Below are 21230 nucleotides of genomic sequence, written 5' to 3'. Positions count from 1 at the left end.
ATATGCCCAAGTATGAAAAGACAGCAATTTCACAATAACGTAGGGATGAACAAATTACACCTTTTGTTGTTCAATTGTTTTTCAACTCTTCAGGTCCTACTCTTCATGTCCTACTTTCCGTGACCCCATTATGTTTTGGGATTTGTTGGGTTTTTTTTTTTTTTTGGCAAAAATACTGAAGTGGTTTTTGCCATTTCCTTTTCCAAATGAGGAAACTGAAGCAAACAGGTTTAAGTGACTTGGACAGGGTCACACAGCTAGTAAATGTCAGATTTGAACTCAGTAAAATGAGGCTTCCTGACTTCAGACAAGGTGCTCTAATTATCACAGCACCTAGCTGTCCCAAAAGTTACACCTGTCCTTTGCTAAAATCTGCCTTTTCCATAATATCATCGGAAGAACAATATTTCTTAGCATTCTATTTTAGGTCAAGGATCAATGCAACTCTTTGGTTGCTGAATGTCTGTGGGAGGGGAAAGAGTGTTGGCTGGTAATAATAGACTCAAAAAAATTTAATTTAATTCTTTAAAGTCAATTAGTTTCATGGCAAATGGTTACAGTTGAGGTGATTCTACTGATATCCAACATTCACTTTTTAACAGATCACTTACAGTTAAGATAGATAAATATAAATAAAAATAAATATAATCACTCCATAATAATAATGATAGTTCACACTTATGTAGCTCTTGAAAGTTTACAAAGCATTTTCTAAATATCTCATTTGATTTTCACAATAGTCCCTTGGGGCAGGTCATTTTAATATCTCCATTCTATTACATCTAACCTTTGCTTCATAGACAAAAAGATTAATTGATAGAAACCAAAATCAGATCTGCTCTGAATTTAATCAGTCCCTTGAGCATCCATCCGCCAAGCTGGATTCAGAAAGATGAGTTCAAATCTGACCTGAGACACTTACTAGCCATGTGCAAATCACTTAACCTTGCTTGTCTCAGTTTCCTCATCTGAAAAATGAGCTGGAAAAGGACTGGACAAAAAAACACTCCAGTATCTTTGCCAAGAAAATTTCAAATGGGGTCATGAAGAGCCAGATATGACTGAAAATGACTGGAGTGACAACTTTATATATACGTATATGTGTATAGATATACATGCATGTATATGTATAGATACATATGCATATGTATATACATGTATATGTGTGTGTATATATACACACATATATACATGTATATACCATTTTGCATATTTTAAGATCAAATTTTTTCTGGGGTGAAGCAGCATGGAGTGGTCCAATGATGTCAAACTCAAACAGAAATGGAGGCCACTAATCCATACATAAGAATCCCTGCAGGTTGCAGATTAAAACTGGCTACATTTTCGTCTGGTTTGGGCCACACTTGGAACTAATGTGAGTCCCATGTTTGAAACTTTTGGTGTAGCTGATAAAGAGTTGACAGGGTAACGAGGAAAATCTGAATCTGTCACTAACACATTGGCTTGTGACCTAGGCAAGTCATTGAATGTCTTAGTGTTCTGGGCAACTTTTAAAGACTGTAAGTTGCATTAGTAGAATGAGTTTCCTACATCAAGGAGATCACAGGTCCAGATCCACTGCCACAGTCTTCATTTCCTGCAATATAGATAGCAATGTGGCATAGAGCACTGGCCTCAAAGTCAGGCAGACATTCTAGTGCTCAGCACGGTACCTGGTGGACGGTAGGCATTTAATAAGCATTTATTGACTGAAAGGGGTTCAAATCCCACTTCTGATACCTACTGGTTATGTGACGTTAAACCAATTTCTTAACCTTACCATATCCCAGGCAATTGTATAAAAGAATTGTTCTTAACTAGAGGTGCATGAACTTTAAAACTGTTTAGTATTTTTGGTATTTTTTATTTTTATATTTACTTGATATTTGCTACTTTTAACATTTCAATAAAATTGGCTTTCATTGTAATCCTACATATTTTATTTTACGCACTGAAAAATATTCTTGTGAAAAGGGGTCCCTAGGCTTCACCAAAATGCCATTACAGTCCAGGGTGTACCAAGGAAGTTAAGAATTCCTGAGCTAAGAATAAATTGCAGAATAGGTGCCAATCTACACAGTTAAGCCTAACTGGGAAGTCATTAACAGAGAAAAAATCACAAGCCCAGGCAAAAGAGAACAAAAATATAAGCAGTTTATAGAAACTTTCAGAGTCGGCAGGATAGTGAGACACCTGTATGACTGCCATTTGCTTTGCATTTTTAAGGCTCCATCATCCGCAAGTCTACCTACTGTACCAGATGTTTTCAGGATCTTTGCCTATTCTGATTTTAAAACCTCAGTTGTAAGATGCTCATATTAAATATGCAACAAAGCAGATAACAATGCCCTACAAACAATCAGGACAACTCCAAACCCCTGCTTCCTTGTGACAATGCCTTTCACGCTTGGCCAGTTCTCAACCCTGGACCACCCTCATCATCCACCCTCCTATGCTGCTGAGGAAGGCACAGAACTGTGCTGATGAGGATACAAATACATTCAGGTTATCTACATCCACCTTCACCCTCACTGCTGTATGGCAATCCCTTTAAAAATCCCTCCGATTCACTTTTATGTACTCCACAGAAATAATTACAATATTTTCCTCTCTTTTCCAACTCTTTGTTCTTCCCTCAACCAGCCTTCTCAGCAAATGACTGCCTTCTACTTAAATGACAAAATGAGTTTCCTCATCTTCCTTATTCCAGATCTCAAAATCACTCAATACTTTACCTACTCTTCCTTGTTCCAGTCTCCAAGGAAGTTGCTTCCAATCCTTTATGTAATAACTAGTATTAACAGAACATTTTAAGATTTGGAAAGCACTGTACAAATATCTCATTTTATTCTTACAACAACCCTGCAAGATAGGCGCTAGTGTTCCCATCCCAATTTTACAAATAAGGAAACTGAGGCAGATAAAGATTAAGTAAAGTTAGTGTGTAAAGCTGGATTTAAATTCAGTCTTCCTGACTGCAGATCTAGAGTTCTATCTGTTGTGCTACCCAGCCACCCCAATCCTACTCATTCTTTCTCACCTCTTCCAGGAGCCTGACTTTCTATCATCATCTCCTTTCTAAATGGCTTTTTTCCTGCTTCCTAGTCTTCCTCATCTTTAAAACATTTTCGATTGACCAATTCCTTTGATATCTTTTCAAGCCATTGCTGTGTAACTCTTCTCCTTTTCAATGTCCAGTGCCCAGAGAGAGTTATCTATTCCCACCCTCTTCCCTGCCTTACCACCCACTCAGTTCTCAATCCCTTGCATTCAGGATTCTGACCCTACTAAGTAACAGAAACTGCTCTCTTGAAGGATACAAATGAGCTCTTATCTGCCAAAACCAAGGGTTTTTCTTCAATCCTTTCTGCAGATTATTATAACACTGTTGACTATGCCTTCTACTGCCCCCTTGGTTTCCATGACAATACTCTCTACCAGTTCTTCTTCCTGTACATCTATTCCTTTACAAATTCTTTTGTTGGATCCTCTCTCTCTTGCCCTTTAAGCACAGCTTGACCTTAAGGCTCTGTTCTGGGTCCTCATTTCTCTTTATATTCTCAATTAGTGATTTCATTTACTCCCATGGGATCAATTATCATCTTTGTGCATATGACTCCCTCATTTATATATCCAGCCTCTCAACACAAGTCCCATATGGCCAATTGCCTGCTAATTATCTCTATCCAGATGTGACACTGACATATCAAACTCAATTGTCTAAAATAAAATATCAACTTTCTAAAAATGTCCTTCTTCCAAATATTTCTGCTAATAGCACTGACATTTTCCAGGACCTAGGTTCTTAACCTCAACCATACTTGACATTTCCTTCTCTCTGACCCCACATATCTTGTCAGTCCATTCTATCTCCATAATCTAGTTCTTTTAATTTCCTTTCTGTCCACTATTATGTCTAGCAGGCTAGTGTAGACTCTCATCTTTCACCTTGATTATTATGACAGCCACCTGATTAGTCTCTCTGTTTCAAGTAGTTTCCTTCTTCAATCCATTATCCCTACAGGTAACAAAATAAAAAAAAAAATTCTTGCTGAGGCACAACAATGAGCATGTCAGTTCTTTTTCTCCATAGTCTTCAGTAGTTCCCTATTGCTTTTAGGATCAAATACAAACTATTCAGCCAGGGATATAAGACCATCCACAATCAGAATATTGAAGGACTCTAACTGTTCCAAGACATGGTGGTAGGAAGGGAAGAGTATTCTAAACATGGAGGGTAGCTTGTGACAACGCATGGATGTAAGAGATGGAAAGAGAGAATTAACAGGTTATATTGAAAGCATTTGTGGAATTTAAGTATAATCCACTCAGAAAGCTAGCCCAGAGCCAGAGAAATCTTGATTTGATACTATAGGCAAAGAAATATCACTAAAGTATTTTAAACATAGAAGTGACAGAAGGCTTTAGGAATATCAATTCAGCAGCCATGTGGAGATTGGATTGGAGAGGACACTGAAAGCAAGGAGATCAAGTAAGACCCTATTACAACAGTGCAGCAACAGATAATTGGTGTGATTAAAGGGAAGGAAATGGATGTAAGAGATGTTGAGGAGCTGAAATGGGTAAGACTTGGGAAATTGTTGGGTATATGAAGTTAAATGAGAGAGAAGAATCAGAAATGCTTCGTAGGTGGTGAACCTGGGTAAAGAGAAGAATGATGTCACTCCTTACAGAATTAGGGGAATGCAAAAGAGGGGGGAAAGACTATGAGTTCTGTCTCAGATATATTGAATTTGCAATGCCTACAGGACATAGTGATGGGAATGCCCAATACTCATTAGAAATATGTCACTAGAGCTCAAGAGAAAGATAACTCTACTGAATAATGTGAGAGTCACATTCTTAGTAGCTGAAACCATAGGAGCTGATAAGATCACTGAGAGACAGAGTGTGTAGTGTAGGAATTGTCAGTCTTTTTTGTGTCATGGGCCCTCATTTTAGTCCGATAAAATCTATGGATCCTTTCCCAGAATAATGTTTTTAATGTATAAAATAAAATACATAGAATTGCAAGGGAAACCAATTGTATTGAAATACAGCTATCAAAAAGGAATTTAAACAAGGTCACAGACTGTAAGTTAAGAACACTCAGTATAAAGTGAGAACAAAGAAAAGGTTCCAGGACAGATCTGAATTTGAAGGATGAAGAAAGGATGGAGGAGGAAGATTGTGAGGTAGATACCAAAGTCATGAAGAAAAGTGGAAGATATTGGGCATAAGTGTAATGTTAGCATTGTCAAATAAGTCAGATCATAGGTTGAGGCTAAAGTACAGGAAGAAAAAGATGGAAAAGGATATAGAGGAGTTTTGAAATGTAGAAAAATGGAAGATGCAGCTCACAATAGATGGTTTTAATTTTCTTATTAAAGTAGAGAGCAAGGTCACCTGATAAAAGATGAAAGGTAAAAAGATAGAGTGGAGATGGAAGTGGAGACTTGAGTTTTGTAATAGGTGCTAGAAAACAAACAAGAGCAATACAATGGATTCTGGGCACCTGTGATGTTCCAGTTGAAGTTACAAAGCATAAATTTGTAATGGGCTATTATTATATCATGACTTCTCTAATAATATTTGGTATCTTGATAGGAAAAACAGAGGAGACATATTATTTCTTAGGGGTCAGAAATAGCATGGAAGGAATATCAGAAGGACAAGGAAATAAAGGACCAAAGAGGGAAGAATGGTGCTTTGCTGAATTGAACAACTTTCAGGGTCCAAGGTGTGCAGGGAGGGACATGAAATCAGTGGACTGTGAAAAACGGATGAAATGACCAACCAAAGGTCATGAAGAAAAAGAAGAGAAAGTTTAGGAGGGGGGAATAGTGAGGAAAATGAGAACATAAGAGGTTTTGATCATAGAAAAAATTGCAGAGCTCAGTATTTTGGAGTTGGAGCAGTTTAGGGTGAGATAAGGTCAAGGGTGTGACCACCATTGTGCATGGTTGACAAAGGACAGAGAAAATCTCCTTCTCCTATGACATCCTCTGAACTATGGAATTTGGCACTTAAAAGTTACAGTCTTTGATCTTATTTCATATGTTTGACTCATTTCCCCAAATGAATCGAAATTTTCTTGAAGGAAAGAGACCTGGTCTTATATTTTTTCAGAATTCCCGAGTGCCTAGCTGGTACTCAATAAACACCTGTGGATAATGCTTTCTTCTTTTTCTGTTCAGTTTTTAAGGCTATGGATTCTTCTCCTTTTCCCTTAGCTGCAGCAGAAAGAGCCCTAGACCTAGAATCAGGAAAAATTCCTGAGTTCAAATCTAACCTTGGACATTAGCTGGATTCTGGGCAAGTTCCTTAGCCTCTGTCTTCCTCAGTTTCTTCAATTAAAAAAATGAGAATCATAATAGCACCTACCTCCCAGGGTTGCTGTGGCATATAAATGAGATAATATTTGTAAAGAATTTAGCACAGTAGTGGGCACATAGTAAGTACTCATAAATGCTTATTCCATCTCCACCTCTTTATCACTCCAAAATGATAAAAAAAAATTTAAATCAAATATTCTCCACCTCTACTCCCTAACCAAAGCAAAGAAGAAGCAGAGAGGTATCATGGCTTAGTAACTAACGTGATGGTCCTGGAATAAGGAAGACCTAGGTTCTACTACCAACATTTAACAGTTCTGTGATCATGGGCAAGTCATCACCAGTCATCTTGACCTATGCCTTGCCACTGGATTCAGATGACCCTGGAGGAGGGAATGAGGCTGATGACTCTGCACAGTCCTGCCTCACTTAATTCCAATTCACTTACAAGTCAAGACATCACCCTCCTAATGTCATTGGTCCTCTTCGAGAATGAAGGATGAACAACTTTCAACGTTCTGAGCCTCAATTTTCTTTATCTATGAAATGGGGATAGTAAATCATACCTGTAGTACCTACTTCACAAGGCAAGGAGTGAGATTTGATATGATTCTACAAAAGTTCTACATAAGCATTACTTATTGCTATTAGTGAAAACCTGGGAATCAGGTGATATTATTTTTCCTCGCAGCCCTATCCCAAACTAGCTATGTGACTTTGGACAAGTCACAACAATTCTCTGGACCTCTCCTCTCTCATATGCAAATTGGATTAGATGATCTCTATGGTCTCTTCCATCTCCCAAATATAGGGCTCTATGGTCTTTGTATCATTCACTCAAAAAGAAAATTTCTTCCATTGTTTTTCAAATATAAATGGATAGATTTCAGTAAGATCTTATATTCAGGTTTGATCCTTTTGGTAGATGATTCTAAAGGAACTATCTAAAGGAAACTAAAAAAAGCTTCCAGGATAGAAGAATTGAATTGAACAGAAAAACATCTGACCTGAGACGGACCCAAATGAGAACCCAGTGATATGCTGTGAGTCTCAGAACCTCGGGAAGGGGGAACACTTGATGGATTGGGTGGAATACGGGAACTTGGTAGTTTTGCCAATTTATGTCCAGCTGTCTTCAAGTTTTCTCTCTGTTTACTTCCTCCTGCAACAACATTAAGTGTAAAATAACAACACAACCGTTTATCCAATGTATGCAATGCAATTATGCAGTTTTTCAAGTTCTACCAGTTAAGAGAATTGTCAGCTTCCTTAGTAAAAAAGTTAACAATAAAGAATCAAACTAAAATTCTTCATTTTATGATATCACAATGTATCATGAATCTCCTCCTCATTTAAAAGAGAAAATATGGCCAATAATCAAGGAACATTCAATTCAATGAACACTTATTAAGCACCTGCTCTCTGCGAGGTCTTGTGTGAAGGACTGCACACATAACAAAGAGCAAAGGAGGCACTGGTGCTTTTTGCCATCTGTACCCATTTGAAAGGCAGCTAGGTGGCAGAGTGGATTGACCACTGGGCATAGAATCAGGAAGATTCTTCCCCAATTGATAAATAGTCAACAGATATGTACAGGCAGTTTTCAGGTGAAAAAAATCAAAGCTATCTATAGGCATATGAAGAAGCACTCTAAATTACTTTTGATTAGAGGAATGCAAATTAAAACAACTCTGAGGTACCACTTCATACCTATCAGATTGGTTAATACAACAAAAAAGGAAAATGATAAATGTTGGATAGGGTGTGGGGAAACTGGAATACTGATGCACTGCTGATGGAACTGTAAACTGATCCATCCATTCTGGAGAGCAATTTGGAACTATACCCAAAGGGTAACCAAACTGTGCATAACCTTTGATTCAGCAATACCACTACTAGGTCTATATCTCAGAAAGATCACAAAAGGAGAGAAAAGACCTGCAGGTGCAAAAATATTTATAGAAGACTTTTTCATTTTGGCAAAATATTGGAACCTGAGGAAATGCCCTTCATTTGGGGAATGGCTGAATCAGCTGAGGTATATGAACATAAAGGAATACTACTGTGCAATAAGAAAGGATAAACAGGCAAATTTCAGAAAATCCTGGGAAGACTTGTACAAACTGATGCAAAGTGAAATGAGCAGAACCAGGAAAACACTGTACAGAGTACTGGCAACATTGTGTGATAGTCATGTATAAATGACTCAGTTCCTCTCAACAACACAATAATCCAAGGCAAGGAAAAAAGACTTATGAGGGAAAATGATATCCACATCTAGATAAAGAATTGCTGGACTCTGAATGTAAAAGCATAGTTTTTCACTTACTTCATTCTTTTTCATGTTTTTTTTTTCCCCTTTTGGTCTGTTTCTTCTTTCACAATTGTGACTAATATGGAAATGTTTTACATGGTAGTACATGTATAACTTATATCAAATTGCTTACCATTTATAGAAGAGAGCAGGAGAGAGAGGGAGAAAAATTTGGAACTCAAAATCTTGTAAAGATGAATGCTAAAAATTGTCAACATGTAATTGGGAAAAATACAATGCTATTTTAAAAAAGAATCAGTAAGACTTATCTTTGTGAGTTGAAATTTAGCCTTAGACACTTACTAGTTCTGTGACCCTGAGCAAGTCACTTAACCCTTTTTGCCTCAGTTTCCTCATCTGTAAAATGAGCTAGAGAAGCAAATGGCAAATCCCTTCAGGATCTCTATCAAGAAAACCTCAAGTGGGATCGCACACGGTTGCACACAATTGAAAATGACTAAAGGAGAGCAATAGGAACAAACATCCATTTTTAAAGAATTGGGTTGATCTATGGTGAGGTCATGACTTATGCCTAGTCCTCCATGTCTTTGTGGGGGGGATTCTATTTTTCTCCCTCTGATGGGAAAAAAATTAGAAAAATTAGCTTTTTGGTACTAATTATATACAATTAGTCATCAATATAGGTCACTATGATTTGTATTTCTGCATCATGTCAATCTTTGCCAGTCTACCAAACATTTATTTGTTTAAAATTATCACTAGAAGCTGAATAAACGATAAAGTGAGTTATAACTTTTAAATTTATTTATTTATTTAACTTTTAACATTCATTTTCACAAAATTGTGGGTTCCAAATTTTCTCCCCTTTTGTCCCCTCCCCCCACCCCAAAACACTGAGCATTCTAATTGCCCCTATCACCAATCTGCTCTCTCTTCTATCACCCCTCTCTGTCCTTGTCTCCATCTTCTCTTTTGTCCTGTAGGGCCAGATAACTTTCTATACCTCTTTACCTGTATTTCTTATTTCCTAGTGGCAAGAACAGTACTTGACAGTTGTTCCTAAAACTTTGAGTTCCAACTTCTTTTCCTCCCTCCCTCCCCACCCCTTCCCTTTGGAAGGCAAGCAATTCAATATAGGCCAGTTATGACTTTTTTGATCAAATAAATTTCTTGAATTATGCTTCATCATACTTCCTCCAGTGTCAGTAAAGATATTATACAAAATAATCAATAAAATCTTCTCCCATTGAGAAATTATTAGAGCGATTACTTTAAGGAACAAGAATGTCTCCCATCATTATTCTATAATAATAAGATAATTATAATAATAATGCTTTCTGCCTAAAACAGAAACTGGACAGAGCTGAAAAATATTCCTTTAAAGAGGTTATTTTTAGATTCTGTTCTTATTTTTAGTGTTTTTGGTAGGTTGTTTGTCTTTCAATTAAAGTGTCACATAAAGGACATTTCTCAAGTACCTAGAGGGGCTTCGTCCCACGTTTTTCTAACCAGCTCTTCCAACATTTCAACTACATTTCTCCAAGCATGATCAAACACTTCAGCAGCTGCCGCATCTTTGATGCAGTCCTCAGGGGAAATGGGAGGAATGCCATGTTTGTTTCTTTGTTGACCAACTGCAGCCTTCTTGGGTTCCAGAATTTCATCATCACTTAAAAGAAAAAGAAGAAAATTCTTGTTGCTCCAATCAGTCAATTTTTGTTAATGAAAAAAATTAACTTATGAAAGTTATTGAAAGGGTCAAAGAAACACTAATTTCACAATGGATTTGATTGTGAATCACAAACTGATACTAAAATAGATACCTAAGCATTAAGGATTAGGTCAGTGGGATATCAACCTGGTGAATAAAGGGACCATAAAGCAATAAAGCTTCACCATCTCACTGCTAAGCATAAGAAATTAGAACTATCCTAATTGTCATGCTAGTGCCTTCTTCTGGGACTCCCTCCAATTTACCCTGCGTATACCCTATATATACATAGCTGTTTACATGTTGTCTTCCTCCATTAGAGTATAAGTTCTTCCAGGGACTGTTTTTGCTAGTGTCTGATGCTTGGTAAGTGCTTAATAAATTAACTGATTGATCATTGTGAGAGTCAGAGGGTCATTGTGGATAATGGAAATCAGGGAGATTGGGGTTTAAATACTGTCCCAGACAGATCTTGGGTGTGGCAAGTCACTTAATCTCTTAGCATTTTAGAAAACTTTGTAAGATTATAAAGTTGCATTGGTACAGAAATTTTCCACATTCAGGAGCTGCCTATAACAATGAAATTTAATGGGAAAATTTCTCCATGTCATAGCTAAGCATAACAGAACTATTCATCTTTGTAATGGTAGTGCCTTTCTTGTGAGACTCCCTCTGATTTACCCTGTATATGCACAGCTGCATGTTGTCTCTCTGTTAGACTATTAGACTATAAGCTCCTTCTGCGTAAGGACTGGGGTCTTTTTTTGTTTTTGTTTTTTTGTTTTTAGTGTCTGGCCCATGGCAGGTGCTTAATAAATTCATTTATTGATCATCATGAAATAATTGAGCTGGGAGGGACCTTAGGGGAATCTTCTAGCTCCCCTTATTTTACACAAGAAGAAATCAAAGTCCACAAGCTAATTAACATTTTTCAAGTGACACAGTTAGTTGACTAGAGAGGCAGTATTACACCTCATGGAAAGACTCCCCAGCCCATGCTCTTCTTAGTACACCTGTGTTAAACTACTTTGCAAGAAAGAGGTTTGTACAAATACTATGATTTAAAGTCAATGAGTGTTTCAAGAGGGCACTTTAGGATTTGGGAATTACAGCATTATTCTAGCAAGCAAAGGAATTTGAAGACTTAGCTCAAGCTAAATAATGTCACCCTTGAGACTCTGCTGATCTCAGTGAAATGTTCTACTTACAATTCTTTTTTGTCAAAAGCCAAATACTCTTCAATTTCTCCATCCACGTCATAGATCTCTTCTTCTAGGAATGAAGTAGTTATGTCAGAAACAACAGAAGAAATCCTTGTGCAATCTTCTGGGACAAGCTTGGAGCCTGAGATGCACAACCTATAGCAGCCAAAGACAATAACCATTGGTAACACTTGGCAAGATGTTCCAACAGTACCAGACCAGCACCTGCATGATTATGGCTGTTGCTTTTACTTCTGTTCAATAACATGATTCCATAGGAAAACATCAGTCTGATCAAAATTTATTTTTAGAAGAAATATATTTTAAAGAAATATAATAAATGTATATTTTGAAGAAATATTTTAAGTATGCTGATAAATGTATGTTTTGAAGAAATAAGTATCTTAAACATATTAATTTTATATTAAGAAATTAATATTTAACATATTAATAAATTCTATTTTTAAAATATTTATGTCAATAACTGCATGTTTTAAAGAAATAAATCTATTTTGAAGAAATATATTAATAAATATATTTTGAAGAAATAAATGCTTTAAAGAAATATACATTAATAAATGCATATATTTTGAAGACATAAAATTTTAATATATTAATAAATTTCTATTTAAAAAATAAAAATTTAAATATGTTAATAAAAGTATATTTTGAAGAAATAAAGCTATTTTCAAGAACTATATTAATAAATATATTTTAAAGAAATAACTATAATTTTAAAAGTAATATAAAATTCAAAAAGAGGCTTTCTATAAACCCAAATCACTCTATGAGGTCCAGTTCTTTCCTGAGCAGGAGAACCCTATTTGAATGTTACCCACCTATGCCCTCCCCTCATTTCAAAGGAATATGAGGTAGGAATAGACTGTCATGGAGGTTTTATCCTTTAATCCTGTTGCTACTTTCACCTTGTGATAGATTGGAGCAACATTACCTTGCTCTTTGTGCTACTATGAGACGAGACTAATACTGGAACTGCCTCACCAGGTAACCAAGCTATATAACTAGGGTGGGAAAACTGGAGCTTTGCTCCACAAGACCGACATAGGGGAGGATATTTCTCTTTTACCACAATCCTCAGGATCCCTCTACAGTCTCCACACTTGCTCCTTCATCTGGACCTAGGCCACCACATTATGAGAGCCCCAACATTACAATGGACTCACTTTTCCCTCCTCTTCCCAGTAATTAAAGGAATCAAGGGACAGGGATCAACAGATTAGGGATCATGTAGAGTTGGAAGAGGTCATCTAACTAAACTCCTTATTTTATAGTTGAGGAAACAGAAGTCCAGAGAATTGTGTCTTACCCAAGGTCACATAGATAATAAATGTCACAGGCAGAATTTGAAGCCAGCTCTTCTAACTTCAAAGTCAATGAATTTTTGTCTTTAGCACAATATTTCTCCCATCAGAACTCCAAGGGATGGAGATAAGTCTCTCTGAGAGACAGTCCCCTCTCCTGACACAAATGCTCCTAACTCAAGTGGGTCAGTCTCTTCCCCATACTCCTCAAATGAATAAGAACCAAAATTTCCAGTTATAGCATAACCAGGAATACTCTCCTCCAGTCCTTATAAGTCAGAGGCTTTAGCCAAAGCCATTTAATTGGACCCCCTAATACTCAAAATGGGTTTTTGAGAAGCTGCTCTCTCCCCATCCAAATCCAAATTTCCCTCAGTGGGGCGGCTTTCTGGTGTTTTGATCTTCCAGTAGTTACTGAACATCGATCAAGCCTTGATTGGACAAAGACATGATCACAAAATTAAAAAAAAAAAACCTTTCTAGAATAATTCTTAGAAACAATGATAGAGTGAAGAAAAATACACCAAGCGAGGTGAAAGCAAAATTAAAACCCCTGAACCTCATACACACTAAGCTTTCTTTAAAAGGTAATGAAACCATCATCAAGACTTGACTGGCTCAGGCTGTTGCTGCTCACCTAAGCAGAAAGGGCCACAAGGACCTCTGACGCTTGGCTGACAAACCACAATGGACCACTCAGAAGCAGGGGAATATCACTCAGCTGAATCAATTCAGGGTGTTCTCAGTGATGAATGTTTCCCTTCCCTCCTTGACTAAATAAATCTCCTTTTGTTAATTGTTGATTGATCCACGAATGCCTCATTCCATTCCAACACAAAACCCAAACTACTAGGAAGCTGACCTGAGCCAGGATCGGTACAGAATACTAGGAGAATATCATATGTAGAGACTACAATAATAAAAAAACAGAACTCAGATAAATCACAATGACCAATCTTGGTCATGGAAAATAGATGATGAAATGTATTTGTCAAGATGGACAACTACAGAGATGGAATGATGTGCGTATTCTGCCAGGTGGTCGGTGCTTAGATGCTTTGCTTGGTATAAAGGATGGCTCTATGACAGGGGCAGAGAGACCAGATCAGAAAATGATAAGTGTCACTTAGAAGGCATCAATAAAACTTAAAGAAAAAAAGAAAACATACTCTTTGAGACTATTATTACTTTCATAGAGATCAAGTGTGGACTTGATGTGGACAGAACTAGCAGCATTGCTCGGAAAATGTTGAAAACCTTCATCTGCTGGAAACATGAGCTGTTTTCCTAGAACCCTGTGGATACAAAAAATAATAATAATAATGGCTATTAAAATAATCACAGCAAGAATATCATTCTGAATTTTTAAAAACTAAAATACGTGGTAATAGTTGAAAAGACATTGAGAGGAAAGGACTTTTTTTCCCATAAGATTATAGATTTAGAGCTAAACCAGACCTTAAAGTTCACATAGGAATCTGAGACTCACGCAGCTAGTAAGGAGCCGAGATAAGAGTTGAACTCAGGTCTTCTCATTTTAAACCCAGAATTTCCCCTGCAACACGCACTGGTACAATCATAGGATTTAAAAAATAAGAAGATATAAGAATATACACAAAGCTCACATATTTTTTTAAAAATTATTATTATATTTGTTATTTGTATTATTATTTTTAAAATATAATTACACATATAGTACTTTCAAATTTGCAGAACACTTTATATCTCATTTGAAACTCACAACAACCCTGGAAGGGGGTGTTGTTATTATCTCTTTTTTTACAGATGGGAAAACTAAGGCAGGCACAGCATAAGTGACTTGCCCAGTGTCACACTGTTAGAATGTATCTGAGGGAGGATTTGAATCCAGTTCTTCTGACCTTAGGTCCAGTGCTCCAACCACTGTACCACTCACCCAGCTACCTCTAGGCATCCATTCATGGACATTTTGTATGTCAATATTTGGAATGACAACTGCTTATTTTACGTTGCACACTTGAATGGGGGCAATGATAAACATATTCAATTAATATCTACTGATTTCTCTTACATATTTGTATCATTACATATTCCTAGGTCCTGTGACAGAGTGGTAGTCAAGGGGTTTATAATATCATGAAGACATGGGCCTTAATACTTCAGGAAGATAAGCCATTAGAACATCCATCTATCCAGGTAAAGAAGAAAAATAGTATAATGGGCAATGAAAATTAATGTGCAAATTCATTTCTTTCCATTTTGGCCCAGTTTTTATTCCCATAATTACCTTGCATTTGTTACGTATCATCATCAAGTATTTATTTAGCACCCACCTTATATCAGGCACCATGCTAGGCACTGGGGATTCAAATACAATTAATAAAAGAGATCCACATATGGGAATGCTTTCTCCCCTGATATACTAAAAGCCCAAGGATGGCAAGAACTGTTTCCTTCTGGTTTCTGAATCTCAGTATCCTGCACTGTACATAGTACAGAATAGGTACTTAATAAAGGTTTTCTGATTGATTTCCACATAACGTAATATAGAATGAAAACATTTCGTTTAATAAGAATGTATGTGTAGAACCCATATAAGATTGCATGCCATCTCGGGGAGGGAAGAGAAAGGGAGAATATTTAAAACTTATGGACGTGTTTGTTGAAAACTGAAAACAAAATAATTAAATTTTTAAAAAAGAGTGAAGACATTTCCAGATGATTGAGTTTTATTTTTCCCTTTAAGGCTGGAAGAATATTAAATATATAGCCACCTGAGAATGGAGAGCAGAAAACCCTCTCTTTTATCACTTTCTATGTTCTTTAACTTAAAATTTGTTCAGACTGACCTCTCCCTAATTAAGAGGATCATCACTATTGTAAATGAATTTTTTATTATAGATGCTATGCCTTCCAAAAGAGGCATTAGATAGGCTGTCTACATCAGTGGAGTCAAACTCAAATAGAAAAGGAGATCACTAAATCATAAATAAGAATCACTATGGGGACATATTGACTTAGAAAACCACAGAATAACTTGATCTATGTTCTGTGTTGTAGACAAGTGGGTGGTGAAGTGGATTCAGAAAGATGTTAGTTCAAATCTAGCTTCAAATATTTCTTAGTTGTGTGACCCTGGGCAAGTTACTTAACCCAATTTGCCTCAGTTTCCTCATATGTAAAATGAGCTGGAGAAGGAAATCACTCTGGTATTTTTGCCAAGAAAACCCCAAATGGGGTTATGAAGAGTCAGACATGATTGAAAGGACTGAACAACAAAATGTTCTATTGGGATTTTTCTTTTATTTTGTTAAATATTTCCCAATAGCATTTTAGTCAGGTTGCACTTGGTAACATGACTAGAAGCAGTTAGACTTCTGCTCTACATTACTTCAGTACAACATACACATTTATTTACATGTTTTAATATTTCCCAAGGTTTTACAACAGAGGGAACAATTTGTGGAGCCTGGATGCACTTACTTACTGATAGACTTCTTCCACTAATGTTTCTAAAAAGCACCCGCTCCAGAAAATAACACTTAACATTTCTCTTACCTGAGATGAAGAGACCTTCTGGTCCACTCTTCACATTCTGCCTGCAGATTCTGGCAGTGAGGACTGATTTTCCCTTCAAAGAGCATTTCATCCACCTCTTGGAATAACTGCTGAACTTTTTCTGTTGTGGCTTTATCAAACTCCTAAAGCAGCAACATAAGTAGACCTTGTTTATTTGTTGTAATTTCCTTAGGAAGTATTGTGAGCTGAGAATATATTTGAATTTAGTGAATTTAAAAGATACCACAGTCACCATCAAGCATGTGCCCAATTCCTATCATGAATCACATTGATACATGTTTGTCCTGAAATGTATGAGCACATTGGGACGATTTAGGTCTTGGATCTAAATCTAGAAGCAATTTAGGAGGTCATCTATTCACAGGATCCTAGGTCAGAGCCAGAAGAGATATCAGAAGCCATCTAGAGCATTCCCCTCTTTTCCAGGCATCTAGATGGGACTAGGGGTAGAACACTCAACCTGCAGTCAGGAAAAACTGAATTCAAATCTGACCTCAGATACTTAGGCAAGTCACTTAACCACTGTCTGCCTTGTTTTCCTCCTTTGTAGAGGAGGAATAACAGTAGCACCTACCTCCCATGGCTGACTGATCTAAGGATAAATTAGATGATATTTTGTAAAGGGTTCTGTAAACCTTGAAGAGTTATATAAATGCCAGCTATTGTTACAGAGGAGGAAACTGAGGTCTGATGAGGTTTCATGACTTGGGCAAGATAATAGAGGCAGTAAGTGTTAAAGATTTGAACTCGGTTTCTCTAATTTCAGAGCTGATGTTCTTCCCATTGCATCATGACACCTCAAATTCTGTATTCAGATCATAGGATATGAAAAATAAAAGGAAAAAACCATTTATCAAGCACAGGTACCAAGAAGCGTATATAGAACTATATATCCTCATAATAATCCTTTGAGGTAGGTGCTATTATCATCACCATCTTACAGATGAGGAAACTGAGGCAGGCAGAATTTAAATGACCTACTCAGGGTGACATAGCTAGTAAGTATCTGAAGCTGGATCTGAACTCTGGAACATTTCCTAATTCCAGGGCCAGTACACTATGCTACCTCACTTCTAGATAAGCTACAAAATACTCATTGACATACATCATCTGTCCAAGAGGAGACTGAGCTTCGTTCAGTAGATGTACTTCTTTCAGTAGTAACACTCTGTATTCCAGACAAAGAATTATTCAAGTCTGTAGGGGTGGTGTTCCCACTCGACAAGGGAGATGAAACAGATTCACTGTAAAAATTAAAGCAAATGTGCAAAAATAACATTTAGAGGAAAGGAATGCATATACAGCTTTAATCCTTTTGTAGCTCTTTTCTTTTTGGCTTTACTTGGGCTCATTTAGCCTGCCAAATCAGCTATACTTGTCTCTATCTGTAAACTGGAACTGTCCCTCTCTATCTAGATCTTTCACCTAAAGCCCAATTCTTCATCATAATATGGAGGTGAACTTATAAGGCTACACCAACAGAGGGCAATCTTTGTAAGGGTTTTAGGAAGCAGGAAAGGTAATGAGTATGGGAATGACAAGGTTACTGTGTTTCTGTTACCTGAGGGGGTACCAACTTTGGTTAATGTCAGGATAGGTCATCACCAGAAGGCTGGCCAACAGTAGATAAGGCTTTTCAGGCACAAGCAACCCATGAAGAAGAAATATCCATGGAGAACAAACCACACTCCTCAGTAAGTGGGTATTTATATGCATGTATGTATAAAAATCATACATCACATACACTTTCATAATTCAGTTAATTCCAAAAAAGTTGAGCATTTAAAAAAATGTATTACTTGATAACTAGGTGATATATATGTATGTGAGTATGTATGTATATATATGTGTATATGTGTATATCTACATGTCTGTGTGCGTGTATATATATATATATATATATACATATGTATATATATATAAATGTGCAGGAGTATGTATACCAAGTTGTAGAGATGCCCTTATATTTCTCAATAATCAGTCAATTAGTATTTATTAAGGACTACTAAGTGTCAAGGATACAAAAAAAGGCAAAAAAGTCTCTTTACCCAAGAAGCTCACTGTTTAAAGGGGAGATGATGTACCAAAAAAACCCCATATATCAATAAGCTAGACAGGATAAATTCAAGATAATCAACAGAAGGAAAGTCCTAAACTTCAGAAGGATTGGGAAAGGTTTCCTGTAGAAGGCGAGACTTTAGCTGAGACTTGAAGGAAGCCAGGAAATCTAGAAAACAGAAATGAGACAAAAAGCATTCCAGTCCTAGGGATGAGCTAGTGAAAACTCTTGGAGTCAAGATGTGTGTGCCATGTTCCAGGAGCAGCAAGGAAGCCAGGGTCACTGGACAGAAGAGTACAAGCAGAGGAGTAAGGTGTAAAAAGACTGGAGAGGCAGAAAGGGGTCAGCTTTTGAAAGACTTTCAGCAACAAAAAAGATTTTATGTTTGATACTGGAGGATTACATGTTCATATATAACCTAGTGACTGATAAATACACTCTTGAAAGTGTCCAATCATTTTTAATATACCTGTACCTATATCTACATCCACTTGCATATCTTGACTATATCTAAATCTATACCTATATCCACATCTTTATCTATGTCTATCTGTACATAGCCATATTATCTATATCTATCTATACACATAACTTCAAATCTAGAACTATCATGAGATACAAATTAATAATTTAGAGAAGGGGTTCTTAATCTTTTTGTGTCATTGACCCCTTCCATAGTCTGGTAAAACATATGAACCCCCTCCCTTTCAGAATAATGTTTTTAAATGTACAAAGTAAAGTCCACAGGATGACAAAGGAAGCCAGATATATTGAAATATAATTAGCAAAATATTTTTTTTAAAGTTCATTGACCCCCAATTAAGGATCCTTTATTTATAGCTAGTTCTACACTTAGTATAGATTTGAAAGGGCATGTGGCTTACTGGATAGAGAGGTGGCCTCAAAGCCAAGAATATCTGTTTCTGATAAATATTGGCTGTGTGATCCTGGCTGAACCACCATAGCTCTCACTGATCCAAGTAACCCTCTAAGACTACAAATTGCAAAGAAGATGCCAAGCTACACTGGCCAAATTGTTTCCTCCCCTTGGGAGTGCCTTGCATCAATGAAATCACAGGTCCAGGCCCTATAGATAGGTCATTGAGAGTATAACCTCTATGGGGCCCTGTTTCCTCACTTTTTAAAATGGGAAGATTGGACTTGATGGTTTCTGAAGTTCATTCCAGAAATCTATCTATGATTTTCAGAGAGACAGTATGATATAATAGATAAAAAGCTCACTTATGAGTCAGGAAGGACTAGGTTGTCTTGCCCTGACATATACTAGAATCACAAGTCTGACAAAATATATGTCTGTCTGTCTGTCTGTATATGTGCATGTATACATATATGCATGTACATATATGTATAAGCCCCCCCATATGTGTATATACACACGTGTGTGCATGTGTGTATATTATGTTTGCATATTTTATTTATATGCATGTACCATTTTACAAATTGTTTATATACACATTATATCCAATATAATATATATCATTTCTGTATAATATGTATATATTTACCCAGATATATACAGTTTACTGTACTACACTCCAAATTCAACTACTCTAGTAGTACAACACTGTAGTGTATTATTATGTTATATTTCTAGGGTTTCCCAAAAGTCTTAGCAGTTTTCAGCTTTAATAGCTCAATAACATTTTCCAGAGACTAAGAAAATGCCCTATGATGCTTCACTTTTACAAATTTAAAACCTCCACCCAATATTCCTCCCCATAGCCAGCATGCATTTCTCCCTTCTGAGATCCATAAGAGATTGCTGGGTTATTCTTACCAGTTATAATTATGAATGGCTTCCTGCACATTTTTGGTAAAATGCTTAGGAAGAGGATCGCTGCTCTTCACATTAAGACGTTGCTTTCCAGGCCCTTCAGCCAGTCCTTTTCTGGGAAAAACAAAGACAAAAGAAAGACAAGGAGGAAATGGACATTAATACATTTACCATGCTTAAGCACCTTCATTCTAGGAAATCGAATTACTGTGTATTATCTGTTCAATTTACAAACTCCAGTAGAGAAACATTCCTTTACAAAGGTGCTTCTCTTTCTTTTTAAAATTTTTTATTCATTTAAAACTTAAATACAAAAGAAGAAAAAGAAGAAAAAGACTTCAAAGTTCACAGCAGAGCATAAAGAGAAGATTCAGTATAAAACAATAAAATTTCCATTTCAAACTGCTTATTCTTTTAAAAGATCTATGTAAGAAATACTACACATTGTTGACAAAGCTGTCTAGCTTTTCTATGCTTCCTTTTAAGTTTTCTTTTGTTCTCTGCTGTGAACTTTTTATTTTATTTTTTTCCTCCCTCTCTCCCCCCATAGAAGGTTATAATTAAACACAAATCTCTCAATCTCTCTCTTTCTCTGTATATATCTATATCTATATAGATATATATATGCACACACACACACATATACATACATACATACACACACATAAATATACATACACATATGCATTATATGTATGGCCATATTGTACAGATTTCTATTTATCAGTTCTTTCTCTGGCGGTGGAGAGCATCTTCCTTCATAGGTCCAAGTCTTAAAACTTAAATCTTTACATTTGTCAAACACAAGGTTACCATAGTTCTTTACTAGTGTGAATTCTACGTCTGCTCTGTTCCACTGATCTACCTTTCTATTTCTTAGCCAGTATCAGATAATTTTGATATTTACAGTCTTATAATATAGTTTAAGTTCTAGTACTGCTGAATCTCCTTCCTTTTCTTTGTTTTCATTTGT

At 36.4% G+C, this 21230-nt stretch overlaps 1 protein-coding gene across 2 annotated transcripts in view; it reads right to left on the bottom strand.

The window, feature by feature from the left end:
- Positions 1 to 21230, bottom strand: part of FAM149A (family with sequence similarity 149 member A) — a 71930-nt gene that overhangs the window by 16994 nt on the left and 33706 nt on the right. For both annotated transcript variants that reach the window (XM_072623109.1, XM_072623110.1), the window contains exons 2-8: positions 20261 to 20371; positions 17509 to 17647; positions 16383 to 16525; positions 14015 to 14140; positions 11530 to 11679; positions 10089 to 10279; positions 7343 to 7497 (exon numbers count right to left, since the gene is read on the bottom strand). In XM_072623109.1, the coding sequence (XP_072479210.1) occupies positions 7343 to 7497; positions 10089 to 10279; positions 11530 to 11679; positions 14015 to 14140; positions 16383 to 16525; positions 17509 to 17647; positions 20261 to 20371 (1015 nt within the window). The remainder of the gene's footprint in view (positions 1 to 7342; positions 7498 to 10088; positions 10280 to 11529; positions 11680 to 14014; positions 14141 to 16382; positions 16526 to 17508; positions 17648 to 20260; positions 20372 to 21230) is intronic.

The sequence above is a fragment of the Notamacropus eugenii genome, chromosome 7 (assembly GCF_028372415.1).
Source record: "Notamacropus eugenii isolate mMacEug1 chromosome 7, mMacEug1.pri_v2, whole genome shotgun sequence".
In the NCBI taxonomy this organism is placed as follows: Eukaryota; Metazoa; Chordata; class Mammalia; order Diprotodontia; family Macropodidae; genus Notamacropus; species Notamacropus eugenii.
This window is presented reverse-complemented; position numbering and strand designations above follow the sequence as displayed.